Source organism: Acomys russatus, chromosome 4 (assembly GCF_903995435.1).
Source record: "Acomys russatus chromosome 4, mAcoRus1.1, whole genome shotgun sequence".
Taxonomy (NCBI): Eukaryota; Metazoa; Chordata; class Mammalia; order Rodentia; family Muridae; genus Acomys; species Acomys russatus.
This window is the reverse complement of record NC_067140.1, coordinates 39,356,027-39,378,174: the sequence shown is the minus strand read 5'-3', so window position 1 is coordinate 39,378,174 and position 22,148 is coordinate 39,356,027. Positions and strand designations below refer to the sequence as shown.

Here is a 22,148-nt window from a genome sequence, read left to right as displayed (position 1 = left end):
ACACTACACACACAAAAACACACTCATACACCACATATATTCACATACATACACTCACTACACACACACACACACACACACACACACACACACACACACAGCAGCTCAAGAATGACTTTAACTTCCAGCAAGGAAAGCTCTCATGCTCTGCATTTTTGGGGAGCAGGAGCTGCAACCCTTAGGTGCACCCAGACAACTTTTCCTAGGAGTAGAATTGTATTAAACACTAAATCAACTTTTGTCTGTTGGGCATTTCCATGATTGTAGCTCAAATCCAGGGCCCACGTCATCTCGGAAGCTGCAGATAAGTTATGTGTTTTCTGAAATGAGAATGTTTACAGCTGTTAAGCAACTTGTTTTGATACATTGCTGTGGGAATCCTTAAGATGTGGCTTCAATACTGGTTCCTCTTTAGCCAGGAATATTATTTGAGCCTCAAAGTCCTCATTTGTGTCACAGAGACAATATTGTCTGTCTCAGAGATTGTCATGGAGGTTAAACATGATCATAAGAGTGCAATGCCTGAAGCAGACACCTCCTGACACCCTCTTGCTCCTTTCTGGGGGACGCTATGTAAGGCTGTGCCGTGCTAGTGTCTGGTTCACTTTTCCTACAGGGCTCTCCATTAGGTACTTGTTGCTTTGCACTAAATGACTTGAGGGTGAAGACAGCCCAATGAGCATGCACAGTCTTCTCGTTAATAACCTAGGTGCAGCTTAGATGAGCACATGGACTTAAGTCATGGTTTCCGCTGGGGCTGGGGTCTCATCTGAAGGCCTAACTGGGGAAGGTCAATTGTTCTTAACAGCTGGGTCATCTCTTTAGCTCCATAACACACTTAACAAACAAACAAACAAACAAACAAAGAAAAAAATCCCAGCACTAGGTAGGAGCAGGCAGATTGCTGTGAGTTCGAGGCCAGCCTGGTCTACAAAGCAAGTCCAGAACAGTGGAAGGCTATACTGAGAAACCCTGTCTCGAAAATCCAAAATATAAAAACAAGAGAAAGAAAGAAAGAATAAAAGAAAGAAAGAAATGTCTTCTCTGTTCGTCCAGAGGCTCCAAGAACCTCCAGCCTCTGAATCACTTGCCAGTTTGTTAGAAGTGCAGATCTATTGAGTTGGAGTGAACTTTTTTTTTTTTTTTTTTTTTTGGTTTTTTCGAGACAGGGTTTCTCTGTGTAGCCTTGGCCATCCTGGACTCACTTTGTAGACCAGGGTGGCCTCGAACTCACAGCGATCCGCCTGCCTCTGCTTCCCGAGTGCTGGGATTAAAGGCATGCGCCACGACGCCCGGCTCTGGAGTGAACTTTTTAACAGGATCCCCAAGCCTGCCTGATGCATATTGCAGTTTGAGAAGCAATGATCGTATTGCACCCTCACCAATAAAAAGCAACTGCCTCTCCCCCGCGAAAAATAATCCAAAACCAAAAATACCCCTGCTTTCTCCTAAGAATCGGCTCTTTGAACTTTTTTCTCTCCTTGAATGAGCTGCTTTTGTAGTTAAGAATCCACTTGGGCTCTGGGGAGATGGTGATTCTCACATCCCCGCAGAATGTAGAAGGAAAGGGAAACAGTGGCCGAGAGTAGAGCCGGGGCAGTTAAGAGGTCCTCGCAGTCAGATCCTTGAGGCAGCAAGAACTGGTTCCGCCGGACCCTCGTGACTCGGACCCGGGGGCAGAGCTCAGGCTGCGACTTTCAACCTAGAGCTTGCAGAACTTGCCTAATCCTTCTGGCTAGGGAGGGCGGGGGTGTGGCTGGGCCGGCGAGAGGGCGTGGCCGGCGCCGAGGGGCGGGGTCTGACCGAGGCTGCGGGGTAGCGACGTCGCTGGGCAGCGGAGCGGCGGCCGCGCCATGTGGCTGCTGGGGCCGCTGTGCCTGCTGCTGAGCAGCACCGCGGGTGAGTGGGGGGCGCGCGACGCACTTCACCGAGCGCGGGGCGCCGGGGATGGCCGGATCGTGCCTGCTCTGCGCGCGGGCCTGGGCTGCGGGCGTGGGTGTGCGCGGAGGGCGGACCCCGGCGCCTGGCTGGCCGGGACCCCGCGAGGGGCCTCGGCGGGGCGCGCGCCGTGCTATTGTGTGGGCCGGCGCACAGGGTGCTGTTGTCGTGTGTACGCGGGCGGAGCTTTGTGCGGCGCCCGCTCCCTGGAGCCCGGCTGCCGCCTGGATTGGGCGTAGCTCGAGTGTGGCTCGTGTGCAGGGGACCGAGGAGGGGAGGAGAGGAGTCTACCGTGATTTCGGGTCTTCCCTGACTCCCGCCGCCTTTAACAAGCACGTTCCTGCCTCAGTTTCCCCTCTACGCTGTCCCCGCATCTGCATCCCGGCTTTCTTTCTCTCTTTCCTGGGACGGTGCCTGGTTTGGGAATAGCGAGATGCAGTGGGACTCTGGATACGGGAATCACTCATCCTGCGAGCAGATCTTTTACTTTTGTCGTCTGTCGAAGACGCCTTAACCCTGCAGGGAGACGGGAAAGGAGGACCTAGGGCTTCTTCCAACGACCGTTGGTCCCTGCATCTTAGAGCGCGTGCATCCTGAGACCCACAGGGTCCCTCCCAGATAGAGTGCTGTTCCCTCGAACTTTTCTGCTGATGTGGGCAAGCTACAAATTCCAGCTCGGAGCTCTTCCCCTCTGCCCTCCGGCCACAGCTGTCAGCAGCCCCTCCTCAGCTCTGCCGGCCCTTGGCCCCTAATGTTTACTTCTGGGCAGCTGATGATCACTGAACTTTCTTTACTGACGAGTTCTTGTATTATTCACATGTCTAATTTATGTCGGATTTCCCCCAAATGTTTCAAGAAGCTTGCCTCCCACGTTGTGTTTGTTGGGGGAAATTCAGGTCGTTGTGAGCAACCCTCCCTTCCCAGGAGTCCCCAGTCCTAAGCATCCTCCTGACCCACAGGCCATCACTTGCCCCTCCCCCCAAGACATCATCCTCACTCCTCTGAAATGTCTGTGAATTTGCTCAGCTTCCAGTGAGGGGCTAGACTCCTGTGGCTGCTGTGATTTTTGGTTTTTTTTTTTTTTTTTTTTTTTTTAAAAGCAAGTCTGAGGCCCTGTGTTCTGCTTGACTTGACTTAGGGCTGGGGTAGAGAAGGAGAGAGGGGAAAATAAATTAGGCAGCTATAAGCAGGTGCAAGTTATTTGGAGGCTGTTAGAGCGGGATCCGTTCCAGGACTTCTCAGACATGAAGATCTGTCCGGATTCACACATTTAATTCACATAACAGTGGCATGTCCCCTGGTAACACCCAAGCTGGCGCCTGTGAGTGTTCACTGCTTATGTTATGACCAGTGGACACTAATGATCACATCTCCTTGTAGTGGGTTGCATGGGTTGAGTCTTAAGTTTGCAAAAAATTATATGTATCTCTCCCTGTCAGTGATGTTTATTTAATATACTTGTGAACATGTAGCATGCAGCTCTAATAAGTGAAATAGAGTGAGGGACAGCCCAATGTTGCTTGGCTGAAGTTAGCTGTGGCTTTGGATTACCTTGTCTGCTTTAGGACTTTTTGGTGGGTTGGAGCAATTTCTTGTAACACTAAGTATCTATCATCTTTTAAGTGTGAAGTGCCCTTTGAACCAAGTGTTGTGGGAGAGCAGAGCTGACTTGTTAGACCAGGTCTCACTGGCTATTCCTCAGCCCTTTCTTGGGAAGTTGATAACACCAGAGGGTTAAAGAAGCAGGACTTTGGAAGGCTTCCTGTTGAGGAAATCTGGGGTCTCAGTTGAATATTAAGTCCAAGTTAAGAGACTGGAAGGCTGCAGGGCACACTTTTAATCCCAGCACTCGGTAGGCAGAGGCAGGGGGATCTCTGTGAGTTCAAGGCCAGCCTAGTTCACAGAGTGAGTTCCAGGATGGCCAGGGATTAAAAAAAAAAAAAAAAAAAAAAAAAAAAAAAAAAAAAAAGAAAAGAAAAGAAAAGGGGAGGGGGGCTTGGAAGGCCACTGCTCCATTCTAAGAACAATTCAAAGGCCTTTCTTGTTCAGGAACTTTCTGAAGCCCCTACATGCCCCTTATCTCTCCCTTTGTCTTACTGTTTGCCTTAAGGAGGTGAAACATTGTGGCTGTTACTATTTTATAATGCATCCTGTTAGAGAGGCTCCGGTCATTTCAGCCCTATGTCACTTCCCTCTGTTGTCCCATTTGCTGCCCCCACCCCCCCACCCCAGGTGCTGCATGTGGTGGCTTTAAGTGTGTGAGTCTTTAGATATTTCTAATGGTGGGGATGAGTGCTGCCTGCTTGATCTCCTTTCTTCCCTGCCTGACTTTTGTTAAGACCCTTGATCTTCTCCTCAGGGAGGAGGTGCCATTTCCCTCCCGGCCCCAGGGTGCCCCTTTTTTCCTAGGCCTGAGGGGTGGTTTTTTGTTTATTTATTTTTTAACTAGCACTCAGCCTAGCCTAGCCCAGCCTAACAGGGCAAATGAGACTGTACAGAAGTACAAATAAACACACCTTGTTCCTTTTTATCTTCAAAGGGTTGTTGCTGGGGCTCCCTCTTGGGGGATGAGGGGTTTGTTTGTTTGTTTTATTTTGTTTTTGTTTTCTTTCTTTTTTCTGACAGCCCACTAGGTCATGCTTTTAACATCTGTGGGACTGGAAGAGGATGGGGATTTGATAGTAAGTGGCAGGTTGTTCCTGGCTTTAAGCCCTGCCAGAAACCAAAGTTACCAGAGTAAGTTGCTAGTGGGCTTGTGTTGCCACCATTGTTGTTTTGTTGTTGTTGTTGTTTGGGTTTATTGATAAAGAATTTTATGTTGCCCAGGCTAGCCCCTAACCATCAGCCTTGAACTAGATATGTGGATCAGGACAACTTTGAATATATAATCTTCTTGCATCTATCTCTTAAGTACTGGGATTTTTGGCGTGGACCCTCCCACCCTGTTTGTGCAGTGCTGGGAATAAAACAAGGGCTTCATTCATGCTAGGTAAATTCTGTATGACTGAGCGATATCTACTCTAAACCCGACAGTTCTGAACCAGTTGAGAGAATTTGGAGATTGAGAAATTGTGTGATGTGGCGATGTTGTAGAAAAGCCTTGCCCGTTTGCACGGGGAGATGAGGGGACCCCAGGAGTCACGGCCCAAGTCCAGGATATGTCATGGTCATGTTGTCTCAGAAAACAACTGACTTCCTTGACATCTTCCAGAGAGCTCAGGTGGCAAGTGGCAGCATGCATGTCATTCTGTGGCTCCCAGGGGACTGATGACTCTCCTGGGCACCGTGGTGTGGGCAGGAGCCTAGATTCTAACCCAGGCTCTTCTCAGAACCCCTTTCCTGGCTTCTCTTGAGATTACTATTTTGTGATTTTAACACAACCACCACAGAGTTTGCCTATCAATACCCCCCCTGCCCCCCCCCCCCGCTCAGATCTGTTCATTTTATGGATAACACCCTGAACTTAGTCAACAGTGGCACCAGGTGTCTCTGAAGGACTCAATGGTGTTCATGGCTAATACTTCCAATGCATCTTGACCTTTGTGTGGAGATGTAGGTTTGCCACAGTGACCTCACCTCTCCCATACATGGGAGCGACACCCTTGGCAGGAGGATGCTCTATTCACCATGGCTGACTTGACTGATACAAGCCCCAGGGCTCTCACTCGTAGGACTCTATGCTTCTTCCTTTTCTTATATGTATATAATTTTGTATAAATACAAATGAAAAGATGTGCTGTGTTCGTATCTTGGAGCTGTGTTAGATACTTCCAGGGACAAATCTGCTTATGGCTGTTGCATTTTCTTTTATTTTTTTCTTTCTCTCTTTGAGCTGTCTACTCCAGCAACCCAGCGAGGTGTTTTAAAGACTGTGCCTTTCTTGCATTGGGATGACTGTGAAGAATCTACTCTCTTGGCTGCTGAGGAGAATTCACTATCTTTCTTGCTGGGAGGGTAGCCAGTTACTTTGAGATGGCAACATTTGCTGGTCATACCATTTGCTAGCTATTTAACACAGCTCACCGGAATTCATGAGTGGCTGCAGCTGGTCATCCAAGAGGGTTAACAAATGCCTATGTGAACTAGGACTGGGATTGTTCCCATAGCTGCTTCTAGGAATGAGGTGGGTCTAGTCTAGGGTTCCTTAGCCTTAGAGCCACTGTCATTTTAGAGTGAGTAGTTATTTGTTGTATAGGACTGTCCCATGGATGGTAACAGTTGGCCATCCCTCTGGCTACTGCCAACTTGCAAACCTTGTGGAGTTGGGCGCCAGCCTTCTTGCTGTTCGTCATGAGCGTTGTTGCCGCCCACCCTAAAGGTCTCTGCTGGGTTACATCCCACTTCACTATGCCCGTCTTCATGCGTTGGAGCCAACACAAGTTCAAAGGTGTAAAATACACCCTCAGCTAGATGTGCCCTGTGTGCCCACCCCTTCCCTCCCACTTTCCCCTTGTGCTAGAGTAAAAACATTTGGAAATTTTGACTGCAACTTTGACTCCCTGGGGAGAGACATATGACAATAAAGCTGACCATGGGGAGCTGGTAGTTGACACCTAAACCTCCCTGGCTCCCCGGCTGTTCAACTTGGGATGTCCGTGTGCTCAGAGTGAGGAGGCTGATGGAGAACGTGCTGCCTGGAGTTTTGCCTTGAGAAGCACGTTGAACTCTTAACCCCGGAAGTCTCCCTTCCTCCATCTGGATTTGCGACTGTGCGTCTCAGCTTGCTCTCCCTCTCTGTGGTTCCTTCCCAGTATCAAAAGCCTGTAGAGTTTGGGACGGTTCCACAGGCTTCAGGGAAGTTACCTGTGCTCACAACAAGATGCTTTCTTTTTTCTTGTTTTGGTTTTTCAAGACAAGGTCTCTCTGTGTAGCCTTGACTGTCCTGGACTCACTTTGTAGACCAGGCTGGCCTTGAACTCCCAGCGATCTGCCTGACTCTGCCTCCCGAGTGCTGGGATTAAAGGTGTATACCGGTACACCTGGCTGCAAGGTGGTTTTTACCTTACACTCTGAAGTCCTTGGAAAGGCCTATTCTGTGTTCCTGTAGACACTGGAGTTCCTCTAAGACTCCTTGCCTGCCACTGTCCTTGTCTTTGTTTAGTCCCCAGACTTCCTGGAGTTTTCCCTTCCTCTTCTCTTTAGAAGAGCCATAAAACTGCTTGGCTCGTGCCTGCTTTGATGCTTGAACTTGCAGAATGAAGGAAGCAGGTTCCCAGAGGGGAATGCAGGCCTTCTCACCAGGCACTTTTGTCTCAGTCTTGCACTCTTTGAAAGCCTTCTCCACTGAGGAACTCTGCTTTCTTAAGCATGCGGCTATCCATTTCGTCTTTGAGTAACCAGAACATTCTTCTTAAGCCTCATTCATATGCCCACTAGTGTGATATTAGCCCTGCACACCCAGTTACTATGTTGTGCGCAGGAGTGCAAAGCCATGTAGCACTTGCTATTTGCCCACAGAGAACAAAAGGATCTATGGATGAATATGAGTTTGCTGATCTTTTTGTGATCTGGGGCATGACAGCAGCCCTTTCTGCCATTGGTGCCTCAGAGGCATTTCTTAGTGTCAGTGGTACTTGGGAGCTTGGATATTGATGGGAGCAGTGCTGCACTGAAGTCACAATGCCGTGGCAAGCATGGATTCAGGACAGTTGGATGTGTTAACAAGGCCCCACAGATGACAGAACACATTCTAGCTTGCTCTTTTAGCTTTCTAGGTAATATATGTATTGGTGGTTTTGTTTTTTGGGTTTTTAAATAATTTATTTTTATTTCATGTGCACTGGTGTTTTGTCTACATGTATGTTTATGTGAAGGTGTCAGATCCTCTGGAGTTACAGGTATGGACTGCCATGTGGGTGCTGGGAGTTGAACCCAGGTCTTCTGGAAGAGCAGCCAGTGTTCTTGACTGCTGAGCCATCTCTCCAGCCCCATGTGTTGGTGTTTTAAGGCATCTAAAGCTTTACCTTTCTGAGATTTGAGTAATATCTGGAGTTATTGGACACTAGTTTTCTTTGGTCAGTGTGTGTGTGTGTGTGTGTGTGTGTATGTGTGTGTATGTGTGTCTATACACTTTTGTTGCTTGGTATCCTTGGGGACTGGTTCCAGAACCCCACTTAGATGTCATGGATGCACGTGTCTTTTATATAAAATGACATAGTATTTGCATATAACTTATTAATATCCTGTGTACTTTAATTAACCTCAACATTACTTAGAATACTTAATACGGTGAAAACACCATAGGAGTGATATTATACTAAATTGTCTAAGGGGTAATGACAGGAAGGCTGTATATATTCAGAAGAAATGTATTTTCCCACTTTTAAAAAGAGTTTGGGTGTGTATGGTGTGTTGTGCCCATGTGTGATGTGTGCTTGTGATTGCACACACCTGTGCCATGTATATGGGAAGCCAGAGCAGGCTGTTGTATTTTCCTCCATCCCTCTCTGTCTTACTGCCTTGAGACTGCATCTCTTACTGAACTAGATGCTGACTGTTTTAGCTGAGACAGCTGGCCAGTGAACTCAGGACATCCTCCCCTTCGCACTTCCAGTTTGGGGTTAAAAGCATGTGCAGCCAGCCATATCTGGCTTTTTAAGTGGGTGCTTAGTATGTAAACTCATGTCCTCACGTTTTCAGGGTAAGGAGTCTTACCCACCAAGACAACACCCCATACCCTTGAATCTACATGTGGCTATGGAAGGCACACTGTATATACCTCCCTTACGTATTGCCTGAGCTGACTCACCCCTAATCCTAGGATGTTGTAAGTTGCTCACAGCCTGGGACTCTGTTAAATATTTGTATTCCGTTTCTTCTTTCTTCTGTGATGCTGAGAAGAGTAGGAACAGCCCCACTCACTGAAGGGCCACTGTCAGGTGGGATGCCTGTGCTCAGAATCCAGGCAGTATAGCAGGATGACAGTGAAGCATCAACTCATTCCTTCACAGGTCTCTCCCTACCCCTAAGTAACTACTGTGGTCTGTCTGAAAATTCATGGATGCATTGGTAAGTACACATGAACACACAGGGAGAATGCAGTGAGCTCATGCCTGCCTCTGTTTGTAGCTTATTTCTTCTTGGTGTATTGTCACCAGTTCTACTTTGAGCCACTTGGACAGGTCACCTGCTCCCATTGGTCATACCCTTGTTATTCAGGAGTGTTCAGTAGTTTCTGTCAGCCAGGCTGTGCTGCTTGGTTTGTGGAAGGCGGTTCCTCTCACTGTTTCCCAAGCCCAGGGTGTTGTGGCTGCATCCTTTTCTTTTAACTTTCTAAATGCTTGGTTTTTACCTACTGGAAAACATAGAGATTTGTACTCAAATTTTTTCATTGATACTCACTTTCACTATTACAAATTTGCCTCATTCTCCTGTCTTTTTGTGTTCACATCTTTTCATTTCAATACCATACTTTAGTGTCATCTTTTGAAAGATATTTTAAACAGTGGACGCACTCAGGTAACTCATAGCCTGGCCTGTCGTGCTGTTGGTCCTTATGCCCATCCTGTCTTAGCTCTTACGGAGTCAGTGTTCTTAGCTGCCTTTATTCCAGTTCTTAACTATCGACTCATTCTTTTCAAAACAGCCTTCCTAAGACCTTTCTGGTCTAGGACATTCAGGAAGGTGGCTGTTCTGACATCTTATAGATGAGCCAAATAAGGACCAACTTTCATGATGCCAGACAGTTCTGTGCAAACTTCCAAAGGAGGGGAGCAGCCAACAGTCCTACTCAGCAATGACGCTTATGAACCAAAGCAATGACCAGCAGAGCATGGTAACTCCAAGGGTGCAGTAGTGGCACACATACCCTGTCATGATAACTCCAAGGGTGCAGTAGTGGCACACATACCCTGTCATGATAACTCCAAGGGTGCAGTAGTGGCACACATACCCTGTCATGATAACTCCAAGGGTGCAGTAGTGGTACACATACCTTGGCAGTAACCAGAAGCTTTATGATTAAAGATCCACTCAACACAAGGAAAATCATGCTTGATATTGGAAACTCAGGGCTAGTGAAGTCACAGGTCTTGGAGAAGAGCCTACAACCACTACTTTACTAAACCAAGTAATTAGTATAACCCCTGACTACATTCTAAATATTTGTCCTGTACCCACAGATAAGTGTAGATCTCACCGCTCTTTGAGAAAACTTCTCTTTGAAACAGATAGAGACAGGGTACATTACAAAACCATTTTTCCACCTAAGTCTCTGGGAACTTTGCAAATGAGGTGGCAGAAAGATTAAAAAAGCCAGAGGGTTGGTGTGTTTGCTCTGAGGCTGTGACTCCTAGGAATGTGAGAAGCCACACCCATGCAATCTCACTAATATGACATTTTAAACTTGAGCGGAACAGGGACACCAATAGACATGCTAAAGTGGAGGGGGCAGAGGTTACAACCCTACACAAAGAGCTACCAGCAACTAATGCTGAGACTAGGGTAAATGGTCTTTTCTGTAGAAGAGACACTATCTGATTATTATCCAATACCAAATGGTCAGCCCTGAAAACCTACACACAAGTCACATTATACAGACCAATGACGTTGTGTTTATACGTATATATCTATAACAGTAATTAATGACAAAGAAGGCATGAATTTGAAAGAGGCTAAGGAGGGTGCATGGGAAGGGTTGGAGGGAGAAAAAGGAAGGGGAAAATGATGTAGTTATAATCTCGAAAAAAAAGGGGGGGGGCGTGTCACTGTCCTAAAGCATTTAGCCAAGGAAAGGAAAGTAGTTTCAGAATTAGCATGTAGGTCTGCACAGCCTTAACCTGTTCTCTTAACCACAGGCTGTGGTGGTGTTTTCTCATCCCACGCTTGTTGGAAGATGTAAGTGCAGTGTCTGCCTTCTGCTGGAGAGCTCCGTGATTGGATAGTGTTGTCAGTACTCCCCCCTCATGGGGAGAGCATGGCCTGTTAGAGTGGGAGGAAGTCCCAAGCTGGTTCTCTGCCAGGGCACGCACTGTCTAGGCCTTGGAAGGTTGAAAACGGATGGTCTGCGTTTCTCCTGGAGGAGAAGATATCACTAAGGCCGTTTGAGTCATCCTGTGCAGAGGGCTCGCAAGAGGAACGAGAGGAGCAATAAACAAAGGGCTATGTCATTCAATGTGGAGACGATGGAAAAAACTTTGTCTTTCATGGAAATATTTTGTTGAAATACTAACCAAAATATTAGATCTCTCTCTCTATCTCTCCCTCCCTCCTTCCCTCCCTCCCTCCTTCCCTTCTTCCCTTCTACTCCCCCTCTGTGTATGTGTAGGTCAGAGGACAACATGGCAGGATTGGGTTCTCTCCATCCACCATCTGGGTGTCCCCATGCAGACCCCAGGTTGTCAGTCTTGGTGTCACATTTCTATATACTGAGCCATCTCACAAGCCCCAGGAATTTCTTATTCCCCTTAAACAGTGGTCAATTGTCACAGATAAATAACCACTGCTTAAAATGCCTAAAAACAGATTTTTCTAGAAAAACACATATCTGATGATAATGTTACAAAAAACAAGATTAAGTTTCCAAAAGAACTACTTTTCTCCCCTGAGCATCCGTGGGTATAGTTCCCCTGAGCATCCGTGGGTATAGTTCCCCTGACAGGAGAGCAGTTTGTTTCTGTTTTAGTAGTGTTATTTACTGTACCAGGCAACATTTTAATGTCAAGCTTTATAAGGATGCTAGGAACTCTTGTCCCAGCCTTCATCCCCCAAGCCAAGGAGGTCATGTGGGTGGTGGCACTTGTAAGTTACCATCGCTTCTACTTTATAAGGCATTAATTGACACGGGCAGACCAGAATGGACCCCAGGACTTTAAACTCTCACTTCTAAGGTCTCTCTAGAGAACCAAGACCCAGAATCAGACTCATCGTGACACCAAGAGATGGGGATAAATTGGGCGAATTCTCTTGTGCCTGAGTCCAACTGTGATTTCTGACAAACAGCTCACTGTGCAGACGAGGTTGTGTCTGTCCTGGAGTGGGGCCACAGAGAGGGCGGGCAGCCACTGAGCTTGCTCTGGAGCTGGAGGGAAGTAGAATTTATGAATAGCTTGATTTAGAAGACTTGTAAACCCAAGGTGCCAGTTTCCAGGTGGCAGCGGGGTACTTGTGTATGTGTTGGCATGAAGAAATGAAAGTATAAAGGGTGTTTAATTTTACAGCATTAGAGCTCCCTCCCTGCTTATTACTGCGAGGCCCAGTGAGGTTAGCTGGGAGTGTCAGGAGTGTGTCTTTGATGGTGCCACTGGAGCATTTTCCAGCAGGTTTTGCCTTGAATCAGAGCAGTGTTCCTAACTAATTGGAAATGGCTGGAGAGTGAACCCCAGTCACACTTGTGAGTTGAAGCCTCTCATTTGGTTTGGAATTTTCTAAATTTAACTTGTTTTTCATTATAAAAATAAAGTGAAAGAGTTTTCAGGAAAATGGGAGAGTGATTAACAATGTAGAGTATTCATTTCATTAGCGCCAAAGCCATAAAAAATGGTTGATGCTAAGAAAAAGCAGGACTGAGATGAATACAGTGTTTCAAAAGCAGATTTATAAAAACATCCTTGTAAGCTTGATTAAAAAACATGATACTAGCCAGAGAGCCCTGCTGGCAGGAGCCCAGGGAAGGAAAACTAGAAAAGTTAATAACCACCATCGAAGAGATAAAATTGGAAAGAATGACGTATGCATTAGGGATTAGTCTTTATCAATGAAAGATAGAAATGATCTGGAAAATGTTAAAGGGAAATTGTAAACATGGGTGGAACCTAGGCAAAGGCAGCAATGATGTAACCCAAAAGATTTAGCTTTCCTAAAATGCATTTGTTACAATGATAAAGATCCTGCTAGAAAAATCTAAGGGATGTTGAAAACATAATGAAGTTTTTTATTAAAAAAAAAGAAAAGCATGTCAGAGCAATCAGAGATAATAATGGAACACAGAGACTAAAGACATGGCTCAGTGGGTAGAGTTCTCTAATGAAGACCTGAGTCTTCCAAGCATCTACAGAAAAACCAGGGTCCGACTGCTTATTGCCATAACTCCAGCATTGTGCATTGCTGGGGTGGGTGGTGGGTGGGGTGGTGGTGGACAGGAGGGGCAGAAACAAACAAATCCCACAGCTTGCTGGCTGTCCAGCCTGTCTGAAATGGTGAGCTCTCCTGTCTCAAGATAGTAAAAAAAATGGTAGAGGAAGACATTTGACATCTTGTTTGGCCTTTATATGCACACATGGATTCACCAGCATACTTACGTACATGCAATACACACATGCACACACACAATCCTTTCCCCTTGTCCCAAATTGGAAACAATGTTTAGAGTAGATGGGATAATATTAGCATCCCCTGAAATCACCCATAGTTCGTGACTCAGCAACAAGTCCTGCACAGAGCTAGGCTCCATGGGGCAGGTGGGATCCCTTGCAGTCTTCGATGTCTGCATCTTTTTCTGGTACTCTCCAGTGCTTGGCTCAGTGCTTGGCATCACATTGGTCAGGCAGCAGGGTTCCAGGAGGTCATCTAGAGGAAGCGAGAGCGGGCAGTGTGGCGAGGTGACTGCAGCTGTGAAGATAACGAACAGGGAGTGCTGATGACTGCATGGGGAATGAAATTTACTTGCCCACGCCAATGGTGCCCTTTGGTGACAAATCATTCTTTTCTCTTGATTGTGGAACAGCCTCATTGATCTTCAAAGACTTGTAAGGATCATTACAAGAGCTATCAATGGCTTAAAAAGACAAAGAAAAGGAGGCCTTTGTGAAGGAAATAGATTAGAGCAGTTTAAAATCAGGCGATAAATTAGACACAGGCATCATGCCCCGTATATAAAGGGTTTATGGTAGGTCATTGAAAACTGTTGTGGATCTTAATTCCATGGAAAGGAGGTTCACATTGTTTCCTAACTGAATGGGAGAAACATACTAACACCATTACCAAAAAAGCCAAACAGTTCTCAGTTCTATTTAAATATTATTAGTAAAGAAAAAAATTAAACACTGAGAATCTTACTCTGGTTTATTTTAAAGTGAAAAAATCTACTGGTGAAACTATACAGATAACTCCAAGTACAGCAATAAATACAATGTTGGAGGGGAGTAAAGGGTGATGCTTATCTGTATCTATACACATGTGTTTTATGTCTATATATCTATATACATAAATACATATGTATACACACACATATATACATAGATTTGATATATCGGCTATAACACTAAATGTAAGCAAAATGTTTCTAACACTTAAATAGAAAAAAGTGTCACCCATGTGTTCTGATAAGAGATTAAGTAAAAAGTAAGAGAGAGAAATCAAATGCAGCCGGGTGGTGGTGGCAGCCGTGGCGCCTGCTTTTAGTCTCAGGATTTTGGAGGCAGAGGCTGGTGGATCTCTGTGAGTTCACAACCAGCCTGATCTACAGAGAGAGTTCCAGGACAGCCAAGGCTACATAGAGAAACCCTGTCTCAAAACAACAACAACAACAACAATAACAACAAAAGAAATCGAATGCAAAGTTAAGGAGATAAAATTCATTCTGTAAGGGGACTTGATGGTGTCAGTTTAGAATTTACACGGCATTGAGCACTGAGGTAGATTAAACAGGGCCACTGCTTATGGCAGCAGGTCCATTAAGCCACAAATGTTTCACCATCATTCATAAAAAGGCATGAGAAACCATGAACACAATGGGAATGTTGAAGGCTCTTTAAATATTAAATTAGCTAGTGTATAGAAGGTCAGAATTGTTTAAAGAATACATATGTTTAATGTTTTCTCAGAGTTTTTGGCAACAGTGATGTTGCGTTCTAAGAACTGAGGGTGGATGGAAATATGCCCACAGTTGGGAGTGGGCAGTTGTACTCACTGGTCCTTTCAGGAGCCCCCAGGGGTCTGCCTCCATACACCTGCCCCTTGGATCTGTAGAATTGTTGGCTATGGAAGCTTGGGTATCAGTCCACCCTGCTAATGAGATGGGAAGGCTCATTAAATTTGGAGCTGGCCTTAGGGAGCCTGACACCAGCAGCTGCCCAAGGGTGTCTATGAGTGAGAAATGACAAGAACAGCTTGGGGCCTGTTACAAGGACAGAAAAGAAAGGTAAGGGCTTGTGTGCGCGTGTGTGTGTGCATGTGCGTGTCTGTCTGTCTGTCTGTCTGTGTGTCTGTCTGTCTGTCTGTCTGTCTGTCATTAAGCACTTGCAGTATTGTTTATGGAAATATTTAACCACAGTTACATTCTGGAGAGCATTGTTAGGTAATTTTATTCTGTGACTAGCATTTATGAAGTGTGCTCACACCACCAAGAAAGATGACCCTGACATCACCAGACAATTTTATGGAGCCACTGTGGTTATGTGGGCCACTGTGGACTGAAATATTCTTATATAGCACATGACTCTGTTATACTTATTGTTATTTTTTGAATACTATCCATCTACATGAGTTTACTCTGATGCCTTTGTTAACTGTACAGAGTAGCACTAGCAGTGGCCACGTCCATCCCGAGTGCCCCTCCCCACCCCGTTGGAATACTGAGGAAGTGCCATCATGCATAAGGTGGAGAAAGGGGGAAGCAGCAACCTTAACCTTATCTCCTCTCCATCCATTTGCAGATAGGTCTCCAGCACCTAGACTTGCTTGATGGGTGCGTGCAAACTTGCATAAAATGAAGGTGGAGCTCTGCCTAGGGGTCTCTTTCTTCCTCGGTTTGTAGAAGTGATGCTGGTCAGCTTGACTGGGAAGAGATCTGCCTCCTGGCCCATACCCTACACACAGCCAAATGCAGCCTTAGGGAGTGTATGCTTGCTCTTTGTCTCTGTAACTCAGGCTGTGGCTGTTTGCTGTCTGTCCTGGAGGTTTCTCTTTCCTCTTTGAAGACCTGGCTAGTGAGTCTTCCCTGGAAGCCACAATTCTGTGTTCAGCTCCCAACATAGAGTTAATCACTGGCTTTTTAAAAGCCACCACCACCTTGCACTTGCTACTGTTTCATACTCTATCAAACAGACCATGCTGTATTACAGTTTAATTTTGCTTGTTCTTAGCCTTAAGTGGTTAGTAAACCATTATAAAATCATAAAAGTAACATAAGTTCTTGAAACATGTATTTTCAACTTACTTCAAATTCTAATGTATAATATCTAATATTAGAATAACATAATATAATATACAATATTATATATAATAAAATATATAAATACTACATATAATACATAATGTTTATACTATAGTTAATATATAACTAAAACATATAACAGATTTATCAAATGTTAACATGTTTCATTTAAATTTGTATTTTCTTTAAAAAAAAATATTGCTGATATTGTCAAAGACTTAATCTCATCTCACTGTGTACTCTCCTAACCAAGAGGTCATGGCTATCCTCAGATGAGTTTGTGTCATCTCTCTGTGGGGAGTGTGTGTATGTGTGTGTGTGTGTGTGTGTGTGTGTGTGTCTGTCTGTCTGTCTGTCTGTGAATATGTGCATACTCTTTATGTGGATGCCAGGGAGTTGACAGAGTATGTCTTCCTCCGTCATTCTCCGCCATGTTTTTTGAGACAAGGTCTCTCTCCCTGAACCTGGAACTTGTTGATTCAGTTAGGCTCCCAGGCCAGTGACCTTCAGGGATCTGGCTGTTTCTGCTCTCCAGCTCTAGGTTATAGCTGTGCATTAGCATTTTAAAAGAGTTTTACATTCAAAGTAGATTTTCTTTCATACAATATATTCTGATTATGGTTTCCCTTCCCCTAACTCCTTACAGATCATCTTCCCCACCCATCCAAATCTATAGTCCCCTTTTTTGCTTAAGAAACCTAACAAACATCTATAAATAAATAATTATGAAAAATAAAAGCTTATAAACCAGAATAGGGCAGAACAAACAAAAAACAAGCCAAAGAAAAATCACAAGGAAATAAATATACACTGAGACTTGCACATTAGCATACACAGAAAACTCATAAAAACAGAATTAGAAACCATAATGTATAAGCCTAAGATCCTTAAGACAATAAGTAGGTAAGTAAATAAATAAATAAATAACCCTGACAAAGCATTGTGAGACAAAAAACCCAAAACCTCCAGAAATGCTACTGAGGTTATTTTGTGTTGACCATCCACTGCAGGGAGTGAGGTTTTCCCTTAAGTGTAGTCTGTATACCCAGTGAGACTTCATTGTAGAAAATGAATTTTTCCAGCCGGTATCAATAGGAGATAGCTTCTGGGTTAGGGTTGGGGGAGGGGTGTTATGGCTACTAACCCCTCTCAGCGCTGGGACCCCCATCTGGCTTAGGACTGTGCAGGTGCTGTGCAGGCTGCCACGGGCTCTGAGTTTACATATTTATCAGTCCGTTTGTGTGTAGAAGGAACTTCTTTCCTGGTGTTGTCCATCCCCACTGGCTCTTAGCATCTTTTTGTCTCCTCTTAAGCATAGTTCCCTGAGCCCCAAGGGTAAGGATTTGATGGAGACGTCTCATTTAGGACTTAAGTGTTTCAAGCTCTCTCAACTCTGCATATTGCCCAGTTGTGGGTCTTAGTCTTTGTTCCTGTCTGCTGCAGGAGGAAGCTTCTCTGATGATGGCTGAGCAAGGCTCTGATCTATGAGCATAGCAGACTGTTTTTAGCAGGCATTTTATTGCTATGTCCTTTTAGTAGAATAGTAGTATTGGTTTTCTCCTGGGCCCATGACTTATCTAATCTCAGGTTCTTGGCCACCTGAGCAGTGTTGGGCATGGGCTCTGTTTCATGGAGTGGGCCTCAATGCCAGTGAGGTACTGGTTGGCTACATTCATAACTTTTGTGCTTTTATTGAACCAGCATATCTTGCAGGCAGGTAACCATTGTGGACTGAAGGGTTTATAGCTGGGTTTATGTTTCTTTTTGTCCTCTGGTAGTGTGCAGAGTACCTTCTAGTACATGAACGCTAGTCAGTAGCGGTGAAGGCCCTAGGTAGGCACCAACTTGACTTTTCCATGTTAAGTGAGTTCAGTGAGCAATAGGGCCATAAGTTTGTGGAGAGCAACCAGTGGCCTTAGCCGTCACCTGGGTTGTCTGCGGGCTTCCATGTTTTTGTTTTTGTTTTTAATGTGGGCTCTGAGTATCTGACTCAGTCCCTCATGCTAGAGACGGGGTATTGCTAATAGTCCAGGCTGCCCTTGAACTCATATTCTTCCTGCCTCAGCCTCCTAAGTGCAGGGACTATGGATAGGCCACCATCTCGAGATCTTAATGAGCTTTGAAAAGTATATTTGCCAGCCAGGCATGGTGGTGTATGCCTTTAATCTTAGCAAATTTGAGGCATGGGGATCTCTTTGAGTTTCAGACTGGTCTACAGAGTGAGTCACCAGGGCTTCATAGTGGGGCATAGCTCTTTTGCCTTGGATAGAAAATCTTCTCCTTCTATGTTTTGGAGCACAGGATTGAGTTTCTTGGGGAGCTCTAGAGGACACGCTGTTTCACTATTGGACCTGTTCTGGGGGCCAGGCTAAGGTCTGGGTGAGTCCTGAGAAGTCATGATGCACTGTGTTTTGCAGCTCTTGGCCACAGCTCATCTCAATATGTTTCTCCTCACCAAAGGTCCTTTTTCCGACCCTGTGTGGCCGTGGTGAGGAGGCAGTAGCTGATGATGATCTGTCCCTTGTTGGTCCGTGCTGGCTTTTAGAGGCACAACAACTGCTTCTGAAAGGCTCCTGAATTTGGGGGAACCTTTGGCCACCATACCTGAATGTGAAGTTGCAGTAAACAGGAGAGACTCAGAGCCTTGGCTTGGAAGTTATATGTATTAAAGGAGCCACTTTAATATAACAGACAACTACTTTTTCTGTCTAAATTTCGTGTGAGAGCTAAAGGGTAGAGCAGGATGGAAATACACTAAAATCTCTTTATAGACTTGATCTGTTTGTGTGCACAGGACACCATCCACCATGAAAGGACATTTAGTGGCTTAGAAGCCCAATGTACGTGAGGAAATAAAACAGTGTGTTTGCAGAATAAATATCCACATCACATGGAAGTGGTACTGTGAAGATAGATAAAACATGGTCAAGACTCAACCAGAAGTAGATGTGATCAGGACTGTGGGAGAGGAAGCCCAGACCTTAAGGGCAGTAGTTTCAATCCTGTGGGGTTTGATTTCTAATTATTTTCCACTGTACAGCCTGAGATTTTAGGTTGCATGTATGTTTTGCGTTCTCTCTCTCTTTCTCTCTCTCTCTCTCTCTCTCTCTCTCTCTCTCTCTCTCTCTCTCTCTCTCTCTGTGGTGTGTGTGTGTACACATGCACATACATATAAATATTATTAGCTTTGGTCCCAGGAAGAATTCAGCATTGGATATGAGTTCTTTACTCCCTGGCCTGTTTGGAACGTCACTGGTGTTCTACAAGGTCTTTTTGTTCCCTCACTCATAAGGCGACACAGTGGGTGTGGTTGGAATCCAGCTTCCCCCTTCCTAAGCAAATAAGACTTTGTCAAGAGAAACTGCACATAGATTTCAGGTGCTGTACAGTGTGTGCTAAGATGGAATTCCAGGCTGGCCTGGGCTGAGTCCAGGCTTGTGACCGAGTGTATACACTACATCTTGGATAGTTTATCTCTTCCTTTTTTTTTTTTCCTGGGCATATTTGGAGTGGTTGAGGCTGAGCTGGAAAGAGGATGTGCTCTCCCATGAATACTCCTCTTAATCCAGCGTTCCCTACTGTTTGGCACTTTGTTCCAGGTCACAGGCCTGTGGGAAGTGCTTTGTCCACTTGACCTTCTTGAATGCCCGCAGGGTCGCTGGGATGAAGGGACTGTGCAGACTATGCTGAGCGCAGCTAGGCCTAGTGGGAGGCCGGAACTCAGAAGCTCAGCAACTTGCCTGGACTTGGACAAACCTGGGCTCTCTCACCTTTCAGCCCTGCTGTGTAGTTGTTGATGGACCGAAGCCTCTGCCTACCTCGATAGGTCCTCTGGTCAGAGAGACCGGGGCCTTCTCTTGGAGGTTCTGGCTGTAACGAGAGCACAACTTAGGTTGTTAGATGCAGGCTGGAGACAAAGGATGCTGTGGACTCGGTGACATTGGGAAGACATTCTATTTAAACGGTGGGAATAGTCTGGACATGTAAAAATGGCATGAGACATTAAACCAGGAGGAAGTAGAGTCAGCTAAGCCCAACCTGATTGTCATAGCTTGGAAGTTCCCAAGCTTGGATACTGTGAAGCAATAAAATAATGTTTAAAAAAAAAGAAAAAAGAAAAGAAAAGAAACCTCCATAGTTGCGTATCTTACCCTGGGTCACCTACTTTTATTTGATGAAACAAATGCAAAATGTGCCCTCTATTATTTCATTACCACTGTATGAAAGAAATCACTGTTTTTGTTTCATGAGTGGGTATGTGTGTAGGTGTATGCATGTGTGTGTGCCTGTGTGTGTGCGTGCGTGTCTGTGTGTATGTGTGTATGTGTGTGTGTGTATGTATGTGTGTAGGTCAGAGGTCAACCTCGGGTGCCATTTCTCAGACATCACTGGCTTTGTGTTTAGCGAGAGGGTCTCTTACTGAATTGGAACTTGCCCTATAGCCTAAGCTGCCTGGCCCATGAGCCCTAGGGATCCACCTGTCTCTGCTTTCCCAGCATTGGAATTATAAATATGCCTTCCCACATCAGGCCTTTTGAAAACATGGGTTCAGGAGATTGGACTCACGCCTCAGCAACCACTTCATTGACCGAGGTCTTCCTCTAGCACCAACAAATCACGTTTTACTAGGAGAATACAGCTGTAGCTTGTGCTCAGAATAAAGCCTGATCCTTTCAGTCTGGGGGGGGGGAGGGCATACACATTTATTTTCTGCTCTTCTTTATCTGAAGAGTGAAGCTGGTGTCGCAGGCCAGGATGTTTCTATACCACATATCTGGGCCCTGATGGACAGAGCCTGCCCTGCCAGGAGGCTGATCTGGATCTCGAGATGGGAGGTTGTGGTGCAACTAATTTTCAGGGTTGGGTCAGTTGAGATGTAGGGGACCCTCACTATGCAGAGGAACAGGAGGTCATTGTGAAGACAGGAGCGGGTAAAATGTGCTGACAGGCGGGTGGGGCAGAGCTAGCCCAGAGTCAACATTCATTTAGCATCTATCAGGAGTAATGTCAGTTTGGAGCTAATCCTGAATCATCACAGATGGAGAAATGGACCTTTGGGTGTACCTAAGTTGCCTCTCAAGTGAGTCTCAGAGTTGGGGCTTAGAGTGAGTTTAACCCCCTGCCCCAAGTTTCTAACCCTAGGATGTGCAGTAGATTCATGTAGCCTGACAGTGGTGGCATGTCTAGGCACTTCTGTATGTAGTTGCCTTGTGACTCTTGTCACTGTTTCAGTTGATTTCATTGATCTTATGTGGGTTCTCATTAGTTGGTGATTACATCTAGCACACACACAAACATTTGCACACTTATACCCACACATAGAACAAAAACAGTAATTTCTTTCATACAGTGGGGATGAAATAATAGAGGGCACATTTTTGCATTGTCTTGTTTCATCAAATAAAAGTAGGTGTCCTAGGGTAAGAAACCCAACTCTGGAAGTTTCTTTTTTTCATTGTTTTATTGCCTCAACAGTATCCAAACTTGGGAACTTCCAAGCTATATGACAATCCATTTGGCTTAGCTGACTCGATATCCTCCTGGTTTAATTTATCAAACTGTATTTACATGCCCAGCCTATTCCCACCATTTAAATGGAAACATCTTCCCAAAGCCTTCAAGTCCACAGCATCGTTTGCCTCCGGTCTGAACCTGACAGATCTGTGTGCATTACACTCATGGTGTGGAGATCACATTTTCTGATTCCTCCACTCCTAGTGCATTCCCAAGCGCTCCCAAAGCCTGGCTCTGCTGCATGCCTTGTGCACCGGTGCTCTGCTTGCACCTGCACCCCACACAGGGGGGTCAAGTGAAGGGTCAGGAAGTGAAAGAGGCCTCCAGACTTCTCCTGCTGACCGTACCTTCCTGCCCCTTGGCCATAGATGCTCCCCACTTGGATTGGCATGAACCCCAGGGATCCTCCTTGATAACTCATAATGGAATCTTTGAACAGCTGCCCAAAGATGGTGTTCAGATACCCCTCCATTTTTCTCTTTTAATGGAAGCTCTGACTGACTAGGTGGTTAATGGGTCCCCAGGTTCTCGCAGGCCACTTAACTTCGTCATTTTCAAGCATTATCCATGGGGAAAAAATCCACTCCTCAGATGCTTTAAGGCA

At 45.4% G+C, this 22,148-nt stretch overlaps 1 protein-coding gene across 2 annotated transcripts in view; it reads left to right on the top strand.

Annotated features, from left to right (window-relative positions):
• Positions 1-1,795: 1,795 nt before the first annotated feature.
• Ldlrad3 (low density lipoprotein receptor class A domain containing 3) overlaps positions 1,796-22,148 on the top strand; it is a 235,801-nt gene continuing 215,448 nt past the window's right edge. For both annotated transcript variants that reach the window (XM_051144220.1, XM_051144219.1), the window contains exon 1: positions 1,796-1,899. In XM_051144220.1, the coding sequence (XP_051000177.1) occupies positions 1,854-1,899 (46 nt within the window). In that variant the 5' untranslated portion in view covers positions 1,796-1,853. The remainder of the gene's footprint in view (positions 1,900-22,148) is intronic.